Raw genomic sequence first — 18,442 nt, forward strand, 5'->3', positions numbered from 1 at the left:
TGTACTAAACAAAGAGAAATAGCCGATTTTTGTTTGTTTTCACTGCTGCAGTAGCTGGGCAGCTGTAGGGTATCTGAGTCTGCATTCTCTGTCTTCTAATGTTTGTCTTCTAAATACTGTTCTGGGGCTTTTCAAGAATGTGTCCTGAGTTGTCCTAGATATTACAAAGCCAGCACATAAATGTTGTTTCATATGGAAATTAACAGTTGTTTTTCAAACTTCGTTTTAATTGCAAAGATCAAAACCTGTGGTAAGATGAGTCTTTTGAGCTGAGGAGCTGCCATGCTTGGAAATGGTGAGCATTCGCTTTAATACACACTAATAAGCTAATAAGCAGCTCTCACGTGCAGAGCTGGCTGCTTGTGCCATGCTTTAATACATCTGCAGAAACTCTTTTTGTCTGCTGGTATGTTTTATCCTTCCTGGGGTAGGGAGTGAGAGTCCCAACTCATGTGCACCTCAGAGAGGATGCTGCAGCCTGCTGTGCCTCTGCTGGAGCAGCAATGTTTGCTGTGGGCATGTGCAGTACCGTTGGTGCTTCTGTGCCATGGGAATGCCAGTTCTGGCTCAGAGCTGCCCTTTAGTGCTTGCTTTGGGAAGGGGACTGTTACACTGAGTGTATTTGATGTTTCTGTATCCGCCTGGGAATCGAACAGGATACAACTGAGAAAGAACACTGTAAGGCACAGGCTGGTGTAGATTGAGGGCAGGTAGGAGAATGAGCATTGAGCGTGGTGAGTGTTAAACACCTCTCGGGGCTGGTTTCTGCTCCCTTGCCCACTCCCAGCATAGGAGCGCAGACTGAAGCAGTGCAGGAGAGATCAGACAGCACCTGTGGCCTGCAGGAGGTCTTTCAAGTGCTGCTGTTCTAATTGAACTGAGACAATCCAAACCGTATATAAAGTATTTTTGTAACCTTTATTTCTTGCTTTATTCCATATTGATAATTCCTCCCTACAAACATGGTGTTGGGTTAATCAAATCCTTGCCTATATTTCAGGTGTATTTTTGGTTGCTCCTTTGCCCAAGAGCTGTCTGTGGTAGTGGCCTGGCTGCTTGCCTGTGCCCATGTGGCCAGGCTGGTGATCAGTCAGTTGTGACTTTCTATATTGGGCAAATCTTGTTTACAGTGTGGCTGTTGCTGAATAGAGAAAATGTAAGGTATTAATATTAGTGGGTGGCTTAAAATACCAGCTGAGGATTCACTAATCAGCCTCACAGCTTTCAGTGCCTCTGAGATGAACCATGTGGCTCTGTCCCCTTGTGAGCTGAGTCTGTCAGCCCTAACATGCTGTTAATGCTAGGTCAGACTTATCTCTTGTTTTCTCATCAAGATACTGAGATCTGACAGCTTGGTACTGTAAGGTATTAATGCCTTCACATCATCAGTGCTCTGTGTGTGTGATCATCAGAGTGCTACAGAGGGAGTCCATTTAGTCCCTCTCTGGTCACAGTTGTGGTGTGTGTGCCAGCTACCACATCATACTCAGAGCACTGTTTCAGAGTGGCATATTTAAGCACACAAGAAAGGTATTTTTATCTCAGAGAATATTCTTTATGTGCTGGTCACAATTTGTAAGTTGATAAAGCCTGCTGAATGCTGCTGTTCCCAAAGATTTATTAGTCTATGCTCATATCCTGAGCAACAGTGATCCCCTACCCACAGGGATGCGTAACTCAGCACAGTATGGCAGCACCTCTGGCATGCCCTGGTGGTAGGGCTTACCCATCTTTTCGCACATGGGGTCAGCCTGCTCCTGCACCTAGACCAGTGAGGCAGCACATAAGACCCTTGGAGTATTTTCCTGTCATGCCACTGGCTGGCTGTGTGACAGCAGCATGTCCCCTGCATTCCTTGCTTGCTGGGCCTCTCCACAGTGACTGCCTACCTCTGTGAAGAGCAGAAACCTGCGGTAAGGGTGGACCCAAGCCCTGTCGCGGGGAAACGAGGGCAGGGAGAAAAGGCAGTGTGGGGAGCACCAAGACACTGGCTGTGTAGATAAATGGGAACCTCTTGTCCTCTCCCTCCCCATCATCCTGTTGTTATTGTCAGAATGGAAGCAGTGCATTAAGCTGTTTCTGGTTCAGTGGAGGGCCATTTGCTATCCCAAGGCAGACTGTATTTGAATTTTCTTTCAAATGCCTCGTTAACTCTGCCCTGATTTACCGTGTGCACGATTATCCTGATGTTCCTTTACAACATGCATCTTTCTTCTTAGGGGAGAGGCAAAAACAGTGACCCAGAGCAGTAGATAAATAACTGTGTGACCGAGCAGGCTAAGATGCCCAGCACAGGTGACATGTGCATTATATGGCTGTGACGATGCTGCTGCAATGTGGCTCAATAAACCATGGACAGTGGGCTTTGTACAGGTTTTCACCTTCTCCCTTGTGCCTTGTCGACTGCTCTGTCTGTAGTCCTCCCAGAATTTATCACTGCACCACTTTCCTGGAGAAAAACAGGGCTTTGCTGTGACTCCACAGTGGCTGAGTCCTTTATAGCAGGATGCCAGCGTGCACTCTGCTTTCTTGGGGAAATGGTGGTGTTCTCAGTCATGCTCAGACCCCAAGATGTCTGTGTGCGTATTCTGTAGTTGAGGACATTCAAAGCAGACTCTGATATGATAAACCCGTGGCCATCAGGCAGTCACTCCTGTTGTAGGGGCCCACAGGATCAGCTTAGAAATGCAGCAGTACAACGGGTCCTAAGTGTTCCTTACTGCACCATGGCTAAGGTGTGAATGGCTGAGAATGGCATCAGGCACACAGGCACAATCATGCCTGTGTTTGAGAGCTCCCTCACAGCCTCAAGCCATGTGGGGTTTTGTTTTGGTTTTGTAATTGTTGGGGGTTCTTTCTTTCCTACAGTAGGCCCCTATGTGACATGCAGTAAATAACCCTTGTCCCTCAGTATAATTAAACTCTCCAGGAGACTCATTTTAAGAAGCTTAAGTGCTAAGTTTAACCACCTTAAAGACTTAAGGCTGTATTCTATCCTAGACTCGTTCTGTAGTCTCTGAGCACTTTCTGCTCAAAAGTACGTTTCTGAGCATTGATGCTCAAGGTTTCATGCCAAGGCTTTCCAGACTGGCAGCACAAGAGCATCCCTCACCCACAGTGTACCACTGAGCCTTGCTTACTGGCTGAGGCAAAGTCACCAGTAAGAAATTCCAGAGCATCCAAGTCATGTTCCTTCTGGCAGTAGATGTACTGTGTCCAGGTGATTCTGAGTAAATGCTACTGAGAGCAAGATCAGTTGAAGAAACTGCCAGGCTAACACCAACTCCAGTTCACGTTGCTCATGGGGAGTAACCAGTTCTCAACACTTGTTTGGCTCAGTAGCTGAGCTGCAGCCATGCTGTTGGACTGTGCTGCTTTCATGGAGGGAGCTGACAGTTTGACTTGTTCTGCCCACAGCTCATCAGCGATGGCAGTGTGGTGTATGCAGAAGCCCTCTGGGACCATGTCACGATGGATGACCAAGAGCTGGGATTCAAGGCTGGTGATGTCATTGAAGTAATGGATGCTACCAACAAGGAGTGGTGGTGGGGGAGGATTCTGGACAGCGAAGGCTGGTTTCCAGCCAGCTTTGTACGGGTAAGAGCTTCGTGTTTCTTTATGCCTTTCCATTAGCACCAAGTGTTTGTTCTTTTTCTCCAGGTTTAGTGTTTCTGTAGTGACTCCTCAGCACTTTCACTGCTAGAGATAGTTGGTTCAACTTGGCTTGTTACTATTCCTCTACACATGACTGTGGTATACTGCGCCCTCCCTCCTGAGCTGCCACCAGTGTGGACACGTCCCTCTTTATATGAGTAAATCAGGTGGTTCATTTCCAACCTCTGGAGCTGCTGTGCATGGTGCTTCGCAGCCTGAGCTCCTGCTTACCCATATGTGTACTGGCTAGTTTGTGCCCAAGCACACAGCATTCCCTACAGGAGCAGGCAACAGATACTCTCCTAGAGGAATTCCAGATGCAGTTGGCAAAGGTCTTCATTTTAGTGTCCCCTTAGAATCACAGAATAGCTAGGGTTGGAAAGGACCTTAAGATCATCTAGTTCCACCCCCCCTGCCATGGGCAGGGACACCTCACACTAAACCATGGCACCCAAGGCTTCATCCAACCTGGCCTTGAACACTGCCAGGGATGGAGTATTCACAACTTCCCTGGGCAACCCATTCCAGTGCCTCACCACCCTCTCAGTAAAGAATTTCTTCCTTATATCCAATCTAAACTTCCCCTGTTTAAGTTTGAACCCGTTACCCCTTGTCCTGTCACTACAGTCCCTGATGAAGAGTCCCTCCCCAGCACCCTTATAGGCCCCCTTCAGATACTGGAGGGCTGCTCTGAGGTCTCCACACAGCTTCTCTTCTCCAGGCTGAACAGCCCCAACTTTCTCAGCCTGTCTCCATACAGGAGGTGCTCCAGTCCCGTGATCGTCCTCATGGCCCTCCTCTGGACTTGTTCCAACAGTTCCATGTCCTTTTTGTGTTGAGGACACCAGAACTGCACACAATGCTCCAAGTGAGGTCTGACCCTTCAGAGAGTATGGATGACCATGGCACCAAATTTAGCTTCCTCCATCTGGTGCTGGGTTCAGTGCAATGCCATGCCCTAAAGTATGTAACCATCTGACTCACACATGAACCTTCTCTTAGCCGTGGGGTTTTACAAACATCAGGCTGCTGGGCTGTATTCCAGGCATTTAAAAATGGAGGAGAAACCCACAGAAAATGCCTTGGAGGTCAGGTGGGAGAACTGATGAGGAGAGATAGGATATGGCTTGTGGGCCAAGGCTTTCCCTCATAGCCAGCTACAAAGACCATATAGAAATAGCTACATAGAAAAGGCCAGACAGTCCCAGCTCTATACTGCAGAGGCTGGATTATTTCCCACAGAGCATTCTGAAAGACAGTGGGAATTCTCTGTGCAAGCGGGGGGTAGAACTACTGTGCACTCTTTTCCTGCTACAAGGAAAGAGGCTTTTTTCCTTTCTTTGGGCTGGGACTGTTTTCAGTGCTTTCACCACTTCAGGACAGGCTCCTCAGTACTGCAAAGGCAATTAGGTGCCTAAAGGTAGAGATTGTCAGCCCTGTAGCTCTTTATCTGGGTCACTTCAGATCACAAGTGACCCCAAAGGAGGTGAAGGATGAAAGGAGGTGACCTGAGGTGAGCTGGTGTCTGTAGCAAAAGTCCTTGGAGAAGTGGGGCAGCCAGTGCTATAAAAGTTTGGAAATGCTTTCTTACAGATTGCAGGAGACAGGCTCAGCTGGGTGACTGTTGCAGAGGGTGGATGTTTTTACAAGTAAGGTTACCAGGACCAAGTGCTCAGCACTGGTGGGGACAGGGCTGCTTTTTTCACAGTGAAAACACAGGCATCGTTTCCTTTCCCATTACTGATAAGTCAAACTGTTGTGCTGGCAAAAACCCCTGATGATACTTCAGGGAAAAGCAGACTAGCACAAGCCATTAGGGATACACAGGAACACCAGCATCTGAATGAAAACTTCCCGCTAATTATCCCTGGGTCTCCAGCTTCCTGCTGGGAAGCTTGCTGTGTTTGAGGACTCAGCTACATTTGTGGGTCTCTTGCTCCACGCAAGTTTCAGGCCGAGGTCTGAGTTTAAGACTGGCCAATGTTCAGCTCACAGTTAAGGAAAACCAGGATTGCACACCTTGAGGGCTTCACCTGCTGTAAACAGTGAGTAAATGTCATCTATGCCTATGCTGACAAGGGATGGGTGTGCAGTACTTTTTATATGTAGCTACATCTGTAAGTGGTAAGTAATCCTGCCTAGGAGAAATGGCATTAGAAATGTAAGGCAGTTCTGTGTCATTATACTACAAATGCCTATACTTGTGCATGTTCCTACTTCAGTGTTTTCATTTCTCTGTGCTGGGATTGATCATCTGAGTTGTGTACAAAATATCCCCATGGGCACTCTGAGAGCTACAGCACTGCGACATAAAAGAAAGCTCCTAAGTGAAATGCACCAGTAATTGCCTGCTATTAACTAAGGCACTTTGCTGCTGTTGACAACACGGACTCTGTAGAACAGCATCTCTCAGATGCTGGTGTTTTCCTCTGCTCATGCTATGCTGCCATCTGATGGGCACTGAACCACGAGTTTCACACACACTTCTGGAATGTAATGCCATTCCTTACCACGTTGATGCCCGCTGGCATCTGTATCTGCTTTTTATTAACAGTAAATTCCCTTCAAATAACCTCAGGGCAGTAGATACTGAGAGGCCATCTGGTCTTTCTAGTATGAGAACAGTAAACCTACATTAAAAGCGGCTATTTGCTGGTTTCTCTCCTCCTTCCCTAAGCACCCTCTCCCAAGCACCTAAGCAGATTTCACTTGATAACCCATTTTTGTCCTGATTTGTGGATGTATTCTTCCTGGAGGACTCCATATGGTTCCTGTGACTTCTGTCCACAAGAGATGCCTGCTTAAAACCACTCATATCACACCAGTGTGAGAGGCTGTCGTGTAGCTTGAAAGTACCCTCCAAAAACTGACTGTCTGGCCTTAGCTTCCCAAGGGTAAAATATGTTTACAGGTAATGGGCCTGTAGGAGCCCTCTTCACTCCTCATCCTAGCTCGGTCTGTGTCTGCCATTCAGTCAACTGTCCCAAACTACTTCTTCTTGGAGGAGTTGTATTCAGCAATGCAAACAGTGAATGTGTTGTGTGTCCACACAGCTGCGAGTCAACCAGGATGAACCCATGGAAGATTATCCCCTGAAGGTAGAGGGTGGCAAAGAGGACGACTCCAGCAGTGGCGCCCGCCGCTTTGGGATGGGGCAGACCACCAAAGACCAGATGAGGACCAACGTCATCAATGAGATTATAAGCACAGAGAGAGACTACATCAAGCATCTGAAGGACATTTGTGAGGTAACAGAATAAAGGGGGAAGTGAATGTAAGAATTCATTTGAAGGATGGCAGAGTTATGTCCCATTATTGCCCAGAGAGTGATCCTAAGCAGGTAACTCTTCTGAGACTGTATTTCTATCAGAGCCTGCTCTGGTAAATGATGCTGCATGCTCAGAAAACAGAAGCCAATTCATTACTGCAGTTGCACAAATGCCTCTCTATTTGGAGCATCCACTTGGGCTCTGATTAAGTGGAATTAATTGAGTTTCCTAAGCCAGAGTAAATGTCTAGCATTGCTGTCCTCCTTAGTATATGTTCTGAGGTAATATAAGCAGCAATTCTAGCCTTCAGGCAAGTCATGCTCAGATCAAAACAAGCGAGGATGGTCAGCCCGTTAGGTCTTTCACTTGCAAATATGCTGAATATTGCAACACCTCTTCTAGAAGAGATATGTTGTCATGTGCTTGGAGTGCATGAAGGTAGCGGATATGAGTTTTGCAGGAACAGAGTTCTTGACTCAAGTGACACAGACCTGTAGAGCCTTTCAGGAGAGCCAGCTGGGGTGAAGCAGCACACACTTACCGAGCAAGCCCTTCCTCCTGCAGTGTCCCCCAGTGTCCTTTGAGCACTCCTCCTCCATTGAGTCAGCAGCCAGGCATTTTCTAACACAAGCATCCCAACCAGATCTGCAACTGCATTTAATTGATCTAAATCTATCAGTAGAGCAGTGCTGGGGTCAGAACACCCCATAGCCTGCAGGCAGATAAAGGTGGATTTAACAGGAGAGACTGCAGCTTTGAGTGTGGGTTACAGTATTGTTAAAGGCAGTGATGTAACTGTGGCTTGGTTTCTATTTCTACCATGATTTGGGTGATACTGGAGGAAATCATAGCTAAAACATAGATACACCTATGCAGGAAGTGGGTGAAGGAATCTGGTGTACTCCTTGGAGGTTTCTGTTGATAGCCACAGAGCAAATGCTCAGGAAGCTTTCCAATGTGTTTTCCTCTTAGGGTTACATCAAGCAGTGCCGCAAAAGAGCTGACATGTTTACAGAAGAACAGCTGAAGACAATCTTTGGGAATATCGAGGACATCTACAGGTGCCAGAAGAAGTTTGTTAAAGCACTAGAGAAGAAATTCAACAAAGACCACCCACACTTGAGTGAGGTTGGCTCATGCTTCTTGGAGTATGTAAGTAAACCTGACTTTGTGGGGAAAAAGGGAAGCTGAGCATGGGTTCAGCCAAAGGATTTAGAAACTGACCTGAGAGGACTGATGCTCCGTTTCAAAAACCCCATCCAAATTAAATGCCACCACCCTGCCCCATACAGCCCCTGCAGTGAAACATCCTCTAGCTCTTGTGGCTGTGGAAAGAACATTTCCTGAGCAGCTCAGCTTCTGAGCACTGTGCTCCCTGCCAGATGTCAGGCAAAAATGTGGGAAGGTTCCACAATATGGAGCTGGACCTCGGTTTACAGCTATGGCTTCTTCAGATCATTAAAAACATTGAGCTAAGCGCAGGCCGGAAGACATGGAATGGTCTCGGTTGCTCGGATAAATTGCATGTGTTGTAACTTGGAATGTTCCCTGCCCACCCCCAACTGTAGGTCTCTGGGGCTTCAAAGCCTGGGGAGGGTACAAATTACCAAACAGTCCCATGTGATACAGGATCTGCCACCACCCTGAAGAACTGGGACAGTAAATCCTTTTGTTTCTCTTGCAGCAAACAGAGTTTCAGATATACTCTGAATACTGCAACAACCACCCCAATGCCTGCATGGAGCTGTCCCGCCTCACCAAAGTCAACAAGTACGTCTACTTCTTCGAAGCTTGCCGCCTGCTGCAGAAGATGATTGACATCTCTCTGGATGGGTTCCTGCTGACTCCCGTGCAGAAGATCTGCAAATACCCACTGCAACTGGCGGAGCTGCTCAAGTACACCAACCCCCAGCACAGGTAGGTCGGCAGCAGATTTCTTGTTGGCTTCTTTTAGGTTATTGGAAGACCGTTAGAAGGTCTCCCTGGACCTTCTCTTCTCCAGTCTTAACAACCCCAGCTCGCTCAGCCTGTCTCCAGAGCAGAGGTGCTCCAGCACCTCTTAGCAGAAAGCTCTTTAATGCAGTACACAGATGTGTTTGCATGATGTGTGTGTGTCATGTATTTTCACAGATGTTGTGAACTGTGCTACCATGCAGAAAGCTCCTCCCTGTCGTCGCGCACGGAGGGAACACATGCACAATCAATATGATTGATAAAAGTGATCCGTTTATTGTGCTCAAATAATGGGTATATATAGTGTCAAACTGCCACGTACACACAGCTTCTCGTAGTGATTGGTTGGCGTATACAGCATTGGGTACATTCCAGGTGCATTTCGGTGATTTCCCCTGCTCATATACACATCCTCCCCTCAAGGTCTCTGCTCCTAGTTCACAGACAATTTTAGCTACAAGGTTAGCCGGCTGGTCTTCTATCTCTATTGGTTAACTTCCAGGGTTTTTCCACTGCTGGTAACTGTACACAACTGGTGTTTTTTCTCACTTTCACAGAATCTGTGCTTAATTAAGCTCAGACATGGGAACATGACCTTTGCTTGCTAACCATGTCTCCACACCTCCCCATGGCTCTGAACTGAGCTGGAATAGCTGGTGGGAGCAGTTGATGTATGGGTGAGGGTAGATCAGCTTCTGTTCCACCCTTCCAGATAAACCACCCGCTTCTACTTTAAATCAAGCCAGTTATTGCTGACCCTGCCTTACTTATGTGTGACATAATCAGTCCCTGTATGGGACAGGGGCATTATGAATATATTGTATTATGCTGTGGAAAGTCATGAGGCTTGAACTTTGTTCCAGGAACTTGTGTTTACACCTCTGTGGCTGAATTGGATTGCTTACCCCCTTCTCTTCCACAAATTGGGCTGGATTTGTTACAAGGCTATCGATCAACTGTGCCTCAGAACCAGCCTGCGTCTGCACACAGGAACACATACCTCAAACTTCCAGTACAGAACAGCTGGGATAGGACTGCAAGTGGGACTCATGTTTTCTGCTCTTTAGCCTTAGGCCATGCTACCATGCCCTCCTTTGGCATGTAGGCCCAATAAATGTGTGTCATTTTATCATGTCTAACAAACACCTCTGCCTTACCCTAGGGATTTTAAAGACGTTGAAGCTGCCTTAAATGCCATGAAGAACGTTGCTCGGCTCATCAACGAGAGAAAGCGGCGGCTGGAGAACATTGACAAGATTGCTCAGTGGCAGAGCTCCATAGAGGACTGGGAGGTATGAGATTTCCTTACCCCATGAATTTAGTGCTCACTGTTTGTGGGGTTTGGATTTGTATTCATTTAAACAGATGTGATATTCTAGTACAATCGCAGCCAACTGAACAGGCCCAGCACGTAGCCCCTGGGAATTTTGCTTCTCCATTTCCCTTGCAGAATAAAATAACTGTGTAGGTTAATGGAATCCTATTTTTCTTCTCTTGACCCCCCATTTTATCTGGAATGATTTCCAACTCTCAAGACAAGCAGAATTGCCCCTTAATGCTTAGTAAGTCACCCTAATTTTGCAAGCTCTGACAGAGTGACAAAGGAAGCCACAGACCCCTGGAGACTCATTGAAAAAAAATGCTAAATTAAATGAAACAAACCTGCTGATTTCCTAAACCCTAGGCGCAGTAAAACCAGACTTCCTCCCCAGGGATGGCAGGTTAGATCCTCAGTTCTCTGCTTATGTGCCTCCTTTAACAGCGGGGAAGCATCAGCTGCCCTGAGCAGACTCTCTGGAAAAGGAATTTAACACACTGCTGTTCTCAGCCAGTTCAGTTCCTGTTCCCTGAGTCCACAGTGTTTCCTGATGTGACAAGGGCTGTCATCCAGCACAGAGAGGCTCTTTCTCATGCCCAGAAAAGTTGCGTTAGCAGGAATTTGGGCCCTACAGCCACATGGGTTCTCCTATGACACCAAGAACTTACTTCTTCTCCCCTGTGCGCATGTGGCTGACACCAACCTGTTCTTTGTGCTGTTCTCAGGGTGAAGATGTCCTAGTCAGGAGCTCAGAACTCATCTATTCTGGAGAACTGACCAAACTTTCTCACCCACAAGCCAAGAGCCAACAGAGAATGTTCTTCCTGTTCGATCACCAGCTTGTCTGCTGCAAGAAGGTAACCCCACCAGCCAGGCCCAAATGTTATCTATTTATTAGAATGCTTAAGAACTTGACTGAGCCTTCCTGGCATCACATGTGCTCCTGGCACAAAGTGTACGCACTGCAGTCTCTGCACAGCCTTGGTGTGTTCTGTGCATCTGACAACGGCAATAAGCTGCAGGAACTCCTGGCCTAATTCTTAGAGCATGAGAGACAGCACTGCAGTGCTTGTAGGGTTAATGGCTGGGTTCGTTTTATACAGCTCAAATATGGCAATGCCACCAATTTTATTTCTTTCTGTCACCCTATTTATTGAGAAAACAGTGAAATAATAGCAAGTGAAAGGCGTCTCCCACTGGAATTTCAGAACTGGACACGTCTATGGGTTGTTCTGCATGCTCCAGAGCATACAGGTTTCTCCAGGCAATTGAGGCACGAGACTCTCACTGCTTCAGCACTGCTGGCAAATTTACTTTCCATTGCCAACACATAACCCAAAAGCTAAGTAGGATTTTTTAAATTCCGTCTTTCTCTCTTTTCTCTCCCCTTCCCTTCTCTTAAAATCTCTTCTCTTGAAATCTCTTAAAGTCTTTTCTAGTCTCTTAAAATCTTTGCAAATCTCGTCTCAAAAAATCTATTCTCTTAAAATCTTCTCTTGAAATCCCTTCAACTCTTTTCTTGAAAACTTTCTTCTTTTCTTGAAAACTTTGTTCTTCAAAACTCATTCTTTTCTTCAAAACTCCCTGTTCTTCAAAACTCATTCTGTTCGTCAATACTTGTTCTGTTCTTCAAAACTCTTCTTCAAAATCTCTTCAAATCTTTTAAAATCTCTTATCTTCAATTCTCTTGTCTTCCGATCTCTTGCAGTCTCCTCTCTTCCAGTCTCTTCCAGTCTCCTCAGAGATCTTCATATCTCTTCACTTCAAATCTCCTCAAATCTCTTCTCCTAAAATCTCTTCAAATCTCCTCAAATCTCTTCAAATATCCTCAAAGCTCTTAAATATGCTCAAATCTCTTCAAATTTCCCCAAATCTCTTCAGATTTGCTCAAATCTCTTCAAATCTGCTCAAATATCTTCAAATGTCTTCAAATCTCTTCATCAAATCTTTCAAATCTCCTCAAATCTCTTCTTCAAATCTGCTCAAATCTCCTCAGATCTCCTAAAATCTCCTCAGATATCCTAAAATCTCTTCAAATCTCCTCAAATCTGTTCAAATCTCCTCATCTCTCTTCCAATCTCCTATAATCTCTTCAAATCTCCTCAGTTCTCTTCTTCAAATCTCCTCAAATCTCTTCAAGTCTCCTCAAATCTCCTATAATCTCTTCAAATCTCCTCAGATCTCCTCAAATCTCTTCTTCACATCTCCTCAGATCTCCTCAGATCTGCTCAAATCTCTTCAAGTCTCCTAAAATCTCTTCAAATCTCCTCAAATCTCTTCAAATCTCCTCAAATCTCTTCAAATCTCCTCAAATCTCTTCTTCAAATCTCCTCAGATCTGCTCAAATCTCTTCAAATCTCCTCAAATCTCTTCAAATCTCCTCAGATCTGCTGAAATCTCCTCAAATCTCTTCAAATCTCCTCAAATCTCTTCTTCAAATCTCTTCAAATCTTTTCTTCAAATCTCCTCAGATCTCCTCAAATCTCTTCAAATCTCCTCAAATCTCCTCAAATCTCCTCAGATCTCCTCAAATCTCTTCAGATCTCCTCAAATCTCTTCAGATCTCCTCAAATCTCTTCAAATCTCCTCAAATCTCTTCAGATCTCCTCAAATCTCTTCAGATCTCCTCAAATCTCTTCAAATCTCCTCAAATCTCTTCAAATCTCCTCAGATCTCTTCAAATCTCTTCAGATCTGCTCAAATCGCCTCAAATCTCTTCAAATCTCCTCAAATCTCTTCAAATCTCCTCAGATCTCTTCAAATCTCTTCAGATCTGCTCAAATCTCCTCAAATCTCTTCAAATCTCCTCAGATCTGCTCAAATCTCTTCAGATCTGCTCAAATCTCCTCAAATCTCTTCAAATCTCTTCAAATCGCCTCAAATCTCTTCAAATCTCTTCAGATCTCCTCAAATCTCCTCAAATCTCTTCAAGTCTCTTCAAGTCTCCTCAAATCTCTTCAGATCGCTTCAAATCTCCTCAAATCTCTTCAAATCTCCTCAGATCTGCTCAAATCTCCTCAAATATCTTCAAATCTCCTCAGATCTCTTCACATCTCTTCAGATCTGCTCAAATCTCTTCAAATCTCCTTAAATCTCTTCAAATCTCCTCAAATCTCTTCAAATCTCCTCAAATCTCCTCAAATCTCTTCAAATCTCCTCAAATCTCCTAAAATCTCCTTAAATCTCTTCAAATCTCCTCAAATCTCCTGAAATCTCCTCAAATCTCTTCAAATCTCCTCAAATCTCCTCAAATCTCTTCAAATCTCCTCAAATCTCTTCAAATCTGCTCAAATCTCTTCAGATCTGCTCAAATCTCCTCAAATCTCTTCAGATCTCCTCAAATCTCTTCAAATCGCCTCAAATCTCTTCAAATCTCCTCAGATCTGCTCAAATCTCCTCAAATATCTTCAAATCTCCTATAATCTCTTCAAATCTCTTCAAATCTGCTCAAATCTCTTCAAATCTCCTCAAATCGCCTCAAATCTCTTCAAATCTCCTCAGATCTGCTCAAATCTCTTCAAATCTCTTCAAATCTCCTCAAATCTCCTTAAATCTCTTCAAATCTCTTCAAATCGCCTCAAATCGCCTCAAATCTCTTCAAATCTCCTCAGATCTGCTCAAATCTCCTCAAATCTCCTCAAATCTCTTCAAATCTCTTCAAATCTCTTCAAATCTCTTCAAATCTCTTCAGATCTCTTCAAATCTCCTCAAATCTCTTCAGATCTCCTCAAATCTCTTCAAATCTGCTCAAATCTCTTCAGATCTCCTCAAATCTCCTCAAATCTCCTCAAATCTCCTCAAATCTCTTCAAATCTCCTCAAATCTCTTCAAATCTCTTCAAATCGCCTCAAATCTCTTCAAATCTCCTCAGATCTGCTCAAATCTCCTCAGATCTCTTGAAATCTCCTCAAATCTCTTGAAATCTCCTCAAATCTCTTCAAATCTCCTCAAATCTCTTCAAATCTCCTCAAATCTCTTCAAATCTCCTTCAAATCTCCTCAGATCTGCTCAAATCTCTTCAAATCTGCTCAAATCTCCTGAAATCTCTTCAAATCTCCTCAGATCTCTTCAAATCTCCTCAAATCTCCTCAAATCTCCACAGATCTCTTCAAATCTCCTCAGATCTCCTCAAATCTCTTCAAATCTCCTCAGATCTGCTCAAATCTCTTCAAATCTCCTCAGATCTGCTCAAATCTCTTCAAATCTCCTCAAATCTCCTGAAATCTCTTCAAATCTCCTCAAATCTCCTCAAATCTCCTCAGATCTGCTCAAATCTCTTCAAATCTGCTCAAATCTCCTGAAATCTCTTCAAATCTCCTCAAATATCTTCAAATCTCCTCAAATCTCTTCAAATCTCCTCAGATCTCTTCAGATCTCCTCAAATCTCCTATAATCTCTTCAAATCTCCTTAGATCTCCTCAAATCTCCTCAAATCTCTTCTTCAAATCTCCTCAAATCTCTTCAAATCTCCTCAGATCTCTTCAAATCTCCTCAAACCTCTTTTTCAAATCTCCTCAGATCTCTTCAGATCTCTTCAAATCTTCTCAAATCTCCTATAATCTCTTCAAATCTCCTTAAATCTCCTCAAATCTCTTCAAATCTCCTGAGATCTCCTCAGATCTCTTCAAATCTCCTCAGATATCCTCAAATCTCTTCAAATCTGCTCAAATCTCTTCCAATTTCCTCAAATCTCCTCAAATCTTTTCTTCAAATCTCCTCAAATCTCTTCAGCTCTCCTATAATCTCTTCAAATCTCCTCAAATCTCTTCATCTAATCCATCCATCCATCCAATCCATCCATCTAATCCATCCATCCATCCTATCTCCTCTCCACATCTATCCATCTCCTCTCCACCTCTATCCATCTGTCTCCTCTCTACATCTATCCATCTATCTCCTCTCCACATCTATCCATCTATCTCCTCTCCACATCTATCCATCGCCTCTCCACATCTATCCATCGCCTCTCCACATCTATCCATCCATGTCCTCCCCGCATCTATCCATCCATGTCCTCTCCTCATCTATCTATATCTATCTCCTCTCCAAATCCATCCACCCATCCATCTCCTCTCCAAAGCTAGCTCTCTCCTCTCCAAAGCTAGCTAGCTAGCTCTCTCCTCTCCAAAGCTATCTAGCTAGCTCTCTCCTCTCCAAAGCTAGCTAGCTCTCTCCTCTCCAAAGCTATCTAGCTAGCTATCTCCTCTCCAAAGCTAGCTAGCTAGCTAGTTATCTCCTCTCCAAAGCTAGCTAGCTAGCTAGTTATCTCCTCTCCAAAGCTAGCTAGCTAGCTAGTTATCTCCTCTCCAAAGCTAGCTAGCTAGCTAGTTATCTCCTCTCCAAAGCTAGCTAGCTAGCTAGTTATCTCCTCTCCAAAGCTAGCTAGCTAGCTAGTTATCTCCTCTCCAAAGCTAGCTAGCTAGCTAGTTATCTCCTCTCCAAAGCTAGCTAGCTAGTTATCTCCTCTCCAAAGCTAGCTAGCTAGCTCTCTCCTCTCCAAAGCCAGCTAGCTAGCTCTCTCCTCTCCAAAGCCAGCTAGCTAGCTCTCTCCTCTCCAAAGCCAGCTATCTATTTCCTCTCCAAAGCCAGCTAGCTAGCTCTCTCCTCTCCAAAGCTAGCTAGCTAGCTCTCTCCTCTCCGTCTCCAAAGCTATCTACCTGCCTGTGTCCTCTCCAAAGCTATCTACCTGCCTGTGTCCTCTCCAAAGCTATCTACCTGCCTGTGTCCTCTCCAAAGCTATCTACCTGCCTGTGTCCTCTCCAAAGCTATCTACCTGCCTGTGTCCTCTCCAAAGCTATCTACCTGCCTGTGTCCTCTCCAAAGCTATCTACCTGCCTGTGTCCTCTCCAAAGCTATCTACCTGCCTGTGTCCTCTCCAAAGCTATCTACCTGCCTGTGTCCTCTCCAAAGCTATCTACCTGTCTGTGTCCTCTCCAAAGCTATCTACCTGCCTGTGTCCTCTCCAAATCTACTCTTCAAATAGCTTAAAATCTTTTCAAATCTCTCTTAAAATCTCTTAAGAGAACCGCTCTCAGATTTTTTAACAGAAGAGATTTTAAAATATCTCCTTTGTTAAAAAACTCTTCTCATTTTCCCTGTTCTCCTTTCTCTCATCTTCTCTTAAAAATCTCTTTTCAAATCTCTTCTATTCTCTTAAATTCTTTTCTCTTAAAATATCTTCTCTGTTCTTTTCTCTCTTCTTTTCTCCTGTTTTCTTTTACCTGTAGGACTCAAATACTATTTCCTGACATGGGCTTAATAAGGATTGGGATCACGTGTAGTAATAGAAGCTTACTTACTTCTCATTCGGAGCTCTGCAGGGCAGCTGGTAGCCCACAACAGAAGATGCCAGCCTATCCTGACCCTTAGAAGAAGTGGTGAGATTCCCCTCACTGCCAGCAGGAGCTCAGCACTCTGGAATTCCACATTCAATTCCATTTTATTCTTACAATTTTATTTGTTATTTTAAATGATTTGTAATTTATTTACAATTTTAACAATCATTTTATTCTTACAGAACTGCTAAGAAGATCAAATACTCCATTATATCAAAGAAAACATTTAATGAAGGAACAGGACAATAAACAATAACATCTGTATTAGTGTTTGTGATCTCTGTTACAGGACCTCCTGCGCCGGGATATCTTGTATTACAAGAGTCGGATCAACATGGATGACATGGAAATACTGGATGTAGAAGATGGGAAGGACAAGGACTTCAATATCAGTGTCAAAAATGCATTTAAGTTGCACTGCCGTGACACTGAGGAAGTCCACTTGTTCTGTGCAAAGAAGCCAGAGCAGAAACTGCGCTGGCTGAAGGCATTTGAGAATGAAAGGAGACAGGTTCAGCTGGACCAGGAGACAGGTATGGCAAAACACTGCTGTGACACACTGGGGGTTTGGCTTTTGTGCCTTTGATTTTTCCTTCTTTTTTTAGCCCACAGCCAATGCATAGGAGTGAGAGGTGGGAAGCCAGTCCCATGCTCCCATCCAGCTCCAGGCTGCTGAACTGCACACTCTGAATCAATCTCTGCAATTGAAACAAAAGAAAAATGCAAACCCCCACACGCAGACAGTGCAGTAAGGCCTCAGGGAGGGGGATGCATCTTTAATGAGTTCAGGGCTGACAAAACTGTCAGTACATCACACAGCTTCCGTTATTTTACAGTACAGTTTAAGTGCCCAGCTTTACCGTATCTATACAAAACTTGTTCTGTCAAAGGTTCTCACCGTTTTGTCCAAATCCTGCTTAATTCAGACTTGTGTGATCTAATGAGATCTGAACCACAATTGCTCTGGACTGGCATCTTCACCTAGCAAAGCATGGGGGCAAGTGCAGGCATTAACCCTTGCATGAAAGGGAGGGAAAGGTGTGCAGGGGGAAGCAGTGTGTGCCGCTTCCGCCTTTAGGAGTAATTTTAGTTGGTGACCTCCCAGCCCTGGCATTTCCTGTCCCCATACTCCCCTGACTTACATGCCAGTGTCTTCCCGTGAGATACAAAGTGAGGCACTGCTGCTGCTGACAAACTGTCTTTTATCTTCAAGGCTTTTCAATCACAGAGGTGCAGAAAAAGCAAGCCATGCTGAATGCCAGCAAGCAGCACCATACTGGGAAGCCTAAGGGTGAGTCACACCTGAACACAGACATGCTTGCTCAAACCAGGGGCAGAACCTGGTTGTAGAACCTAGATTTACAGCCTCCTTATTTGACTAAACTCCACAATGAGTAAGTCAAAAGTAAGATTTGGCTTCAAACCCAATCAGTCTGGAAGGAGGCCAGACCTCTCTGACAGAGCAAAACCCCAAGGGCAAAGCAGTAGAAGAGACTCCACACACCTGCCCTGTGCGCAGGCTAGGTAGATTCTGATAATTACAACTCAGACACACCTCTTGGTTATGCTTCACATTTCCGGGGCTTCCATAGCATCAAAAAAAGCAGTGCTGAAACCAAAGATAATGCCTAGACAAACCAACTTGCTCCCCAACAGTAGCTCTAACAGAGAATGGGGAAGGGAGCTGTGCTCAATTAACATGCTTCCCATCTCCTCCTCTCACAGCTGTGACCAGGCCATACTATGACTTCCTGATGCGTCAGAAGCATCCCACCCTGCCCACTATGGTCCCTCAGCAGCAGGTCTTCATGCTGGCAGAGCCCAAGCGCAAGCCTTCGAACTTCTGGCAGAACATCAGCAGGCTGACACCCTTCCGGAAATGAGGGCAGCCCGTGTTTGTGCCTGAACCCCTT

At 44.9% G+C, this 18,442-nt stretch overlaps 1 protein-coding gene across 1 annotated transcript; it reads left to right on the forward strand.

The window, feature by feature from the left end:
- Window positions 1–3,456: 3,456 nt before the first annotated feature.
- Window positions 3,457–18,429, forward strand: ARHGEF4 (Rho guanine nucleotide exchange factor 4). Its single transcript, XM_080623560.1, has 9 exons — window positions 3,457–3,597; window positions 6,708–6,902; window positions 7,896–8,075; window positions 8,608–8,840; window positions 10,039–10,168; window positions 10,920–11,051; window positions 16,819–17,062; window positions 17,743–17,820; window positions 18,255–18,429. The coding sequence occupies exons 1-9, from the start codon at window positions 3,472–3,474 to the stop codon at window positions 18,410–18,412; spliced, it is 1,476 nt and encodes a 491-aa protein (XP_080479686.1). The 5' UTR covers window positions 3,457–3,471; the 3' UTR covers window positions 18,413–18,429.
- Window positions 18,430–18,442: the final 13 nt, after the last annotated feature.

This window comes from Psittacula echo (genome assembly GCF_963264785.1).
Source record: "Psittacula echo genome assembly, chromosome: 7".
Classification (NCBI taxonomy): domain Eukaryota; kingdom Metazoa; phylum Chordata; class Aves; order Psittaciformes; family Psittacidae; genus Psittacula; species Psittacula echo.

Coding starts and splice junctions, on each gene's coding strand:
- ARHGEF4 (XM_080623560.1), top strand. CDS start 3,472: ATGGATGACCAAGAGCTGGGATTCAAGGCTGGTGATGTCATTGAAGTA. Junction 6,903..7,895: donor ATCTGAAGGACATTTGTGAG/GTAACAGAATAA, acceptor TTTTCCTCTTAG/GGTTACATCAAGCAGTGCCG. Junction 8,076..8,607: donor GCTCATGCTTCTTGGAGTAT/GTAAGTAAACCT, acceptor TTTCTCTTGCAG/CAAACAGAGTTTCAGATATA.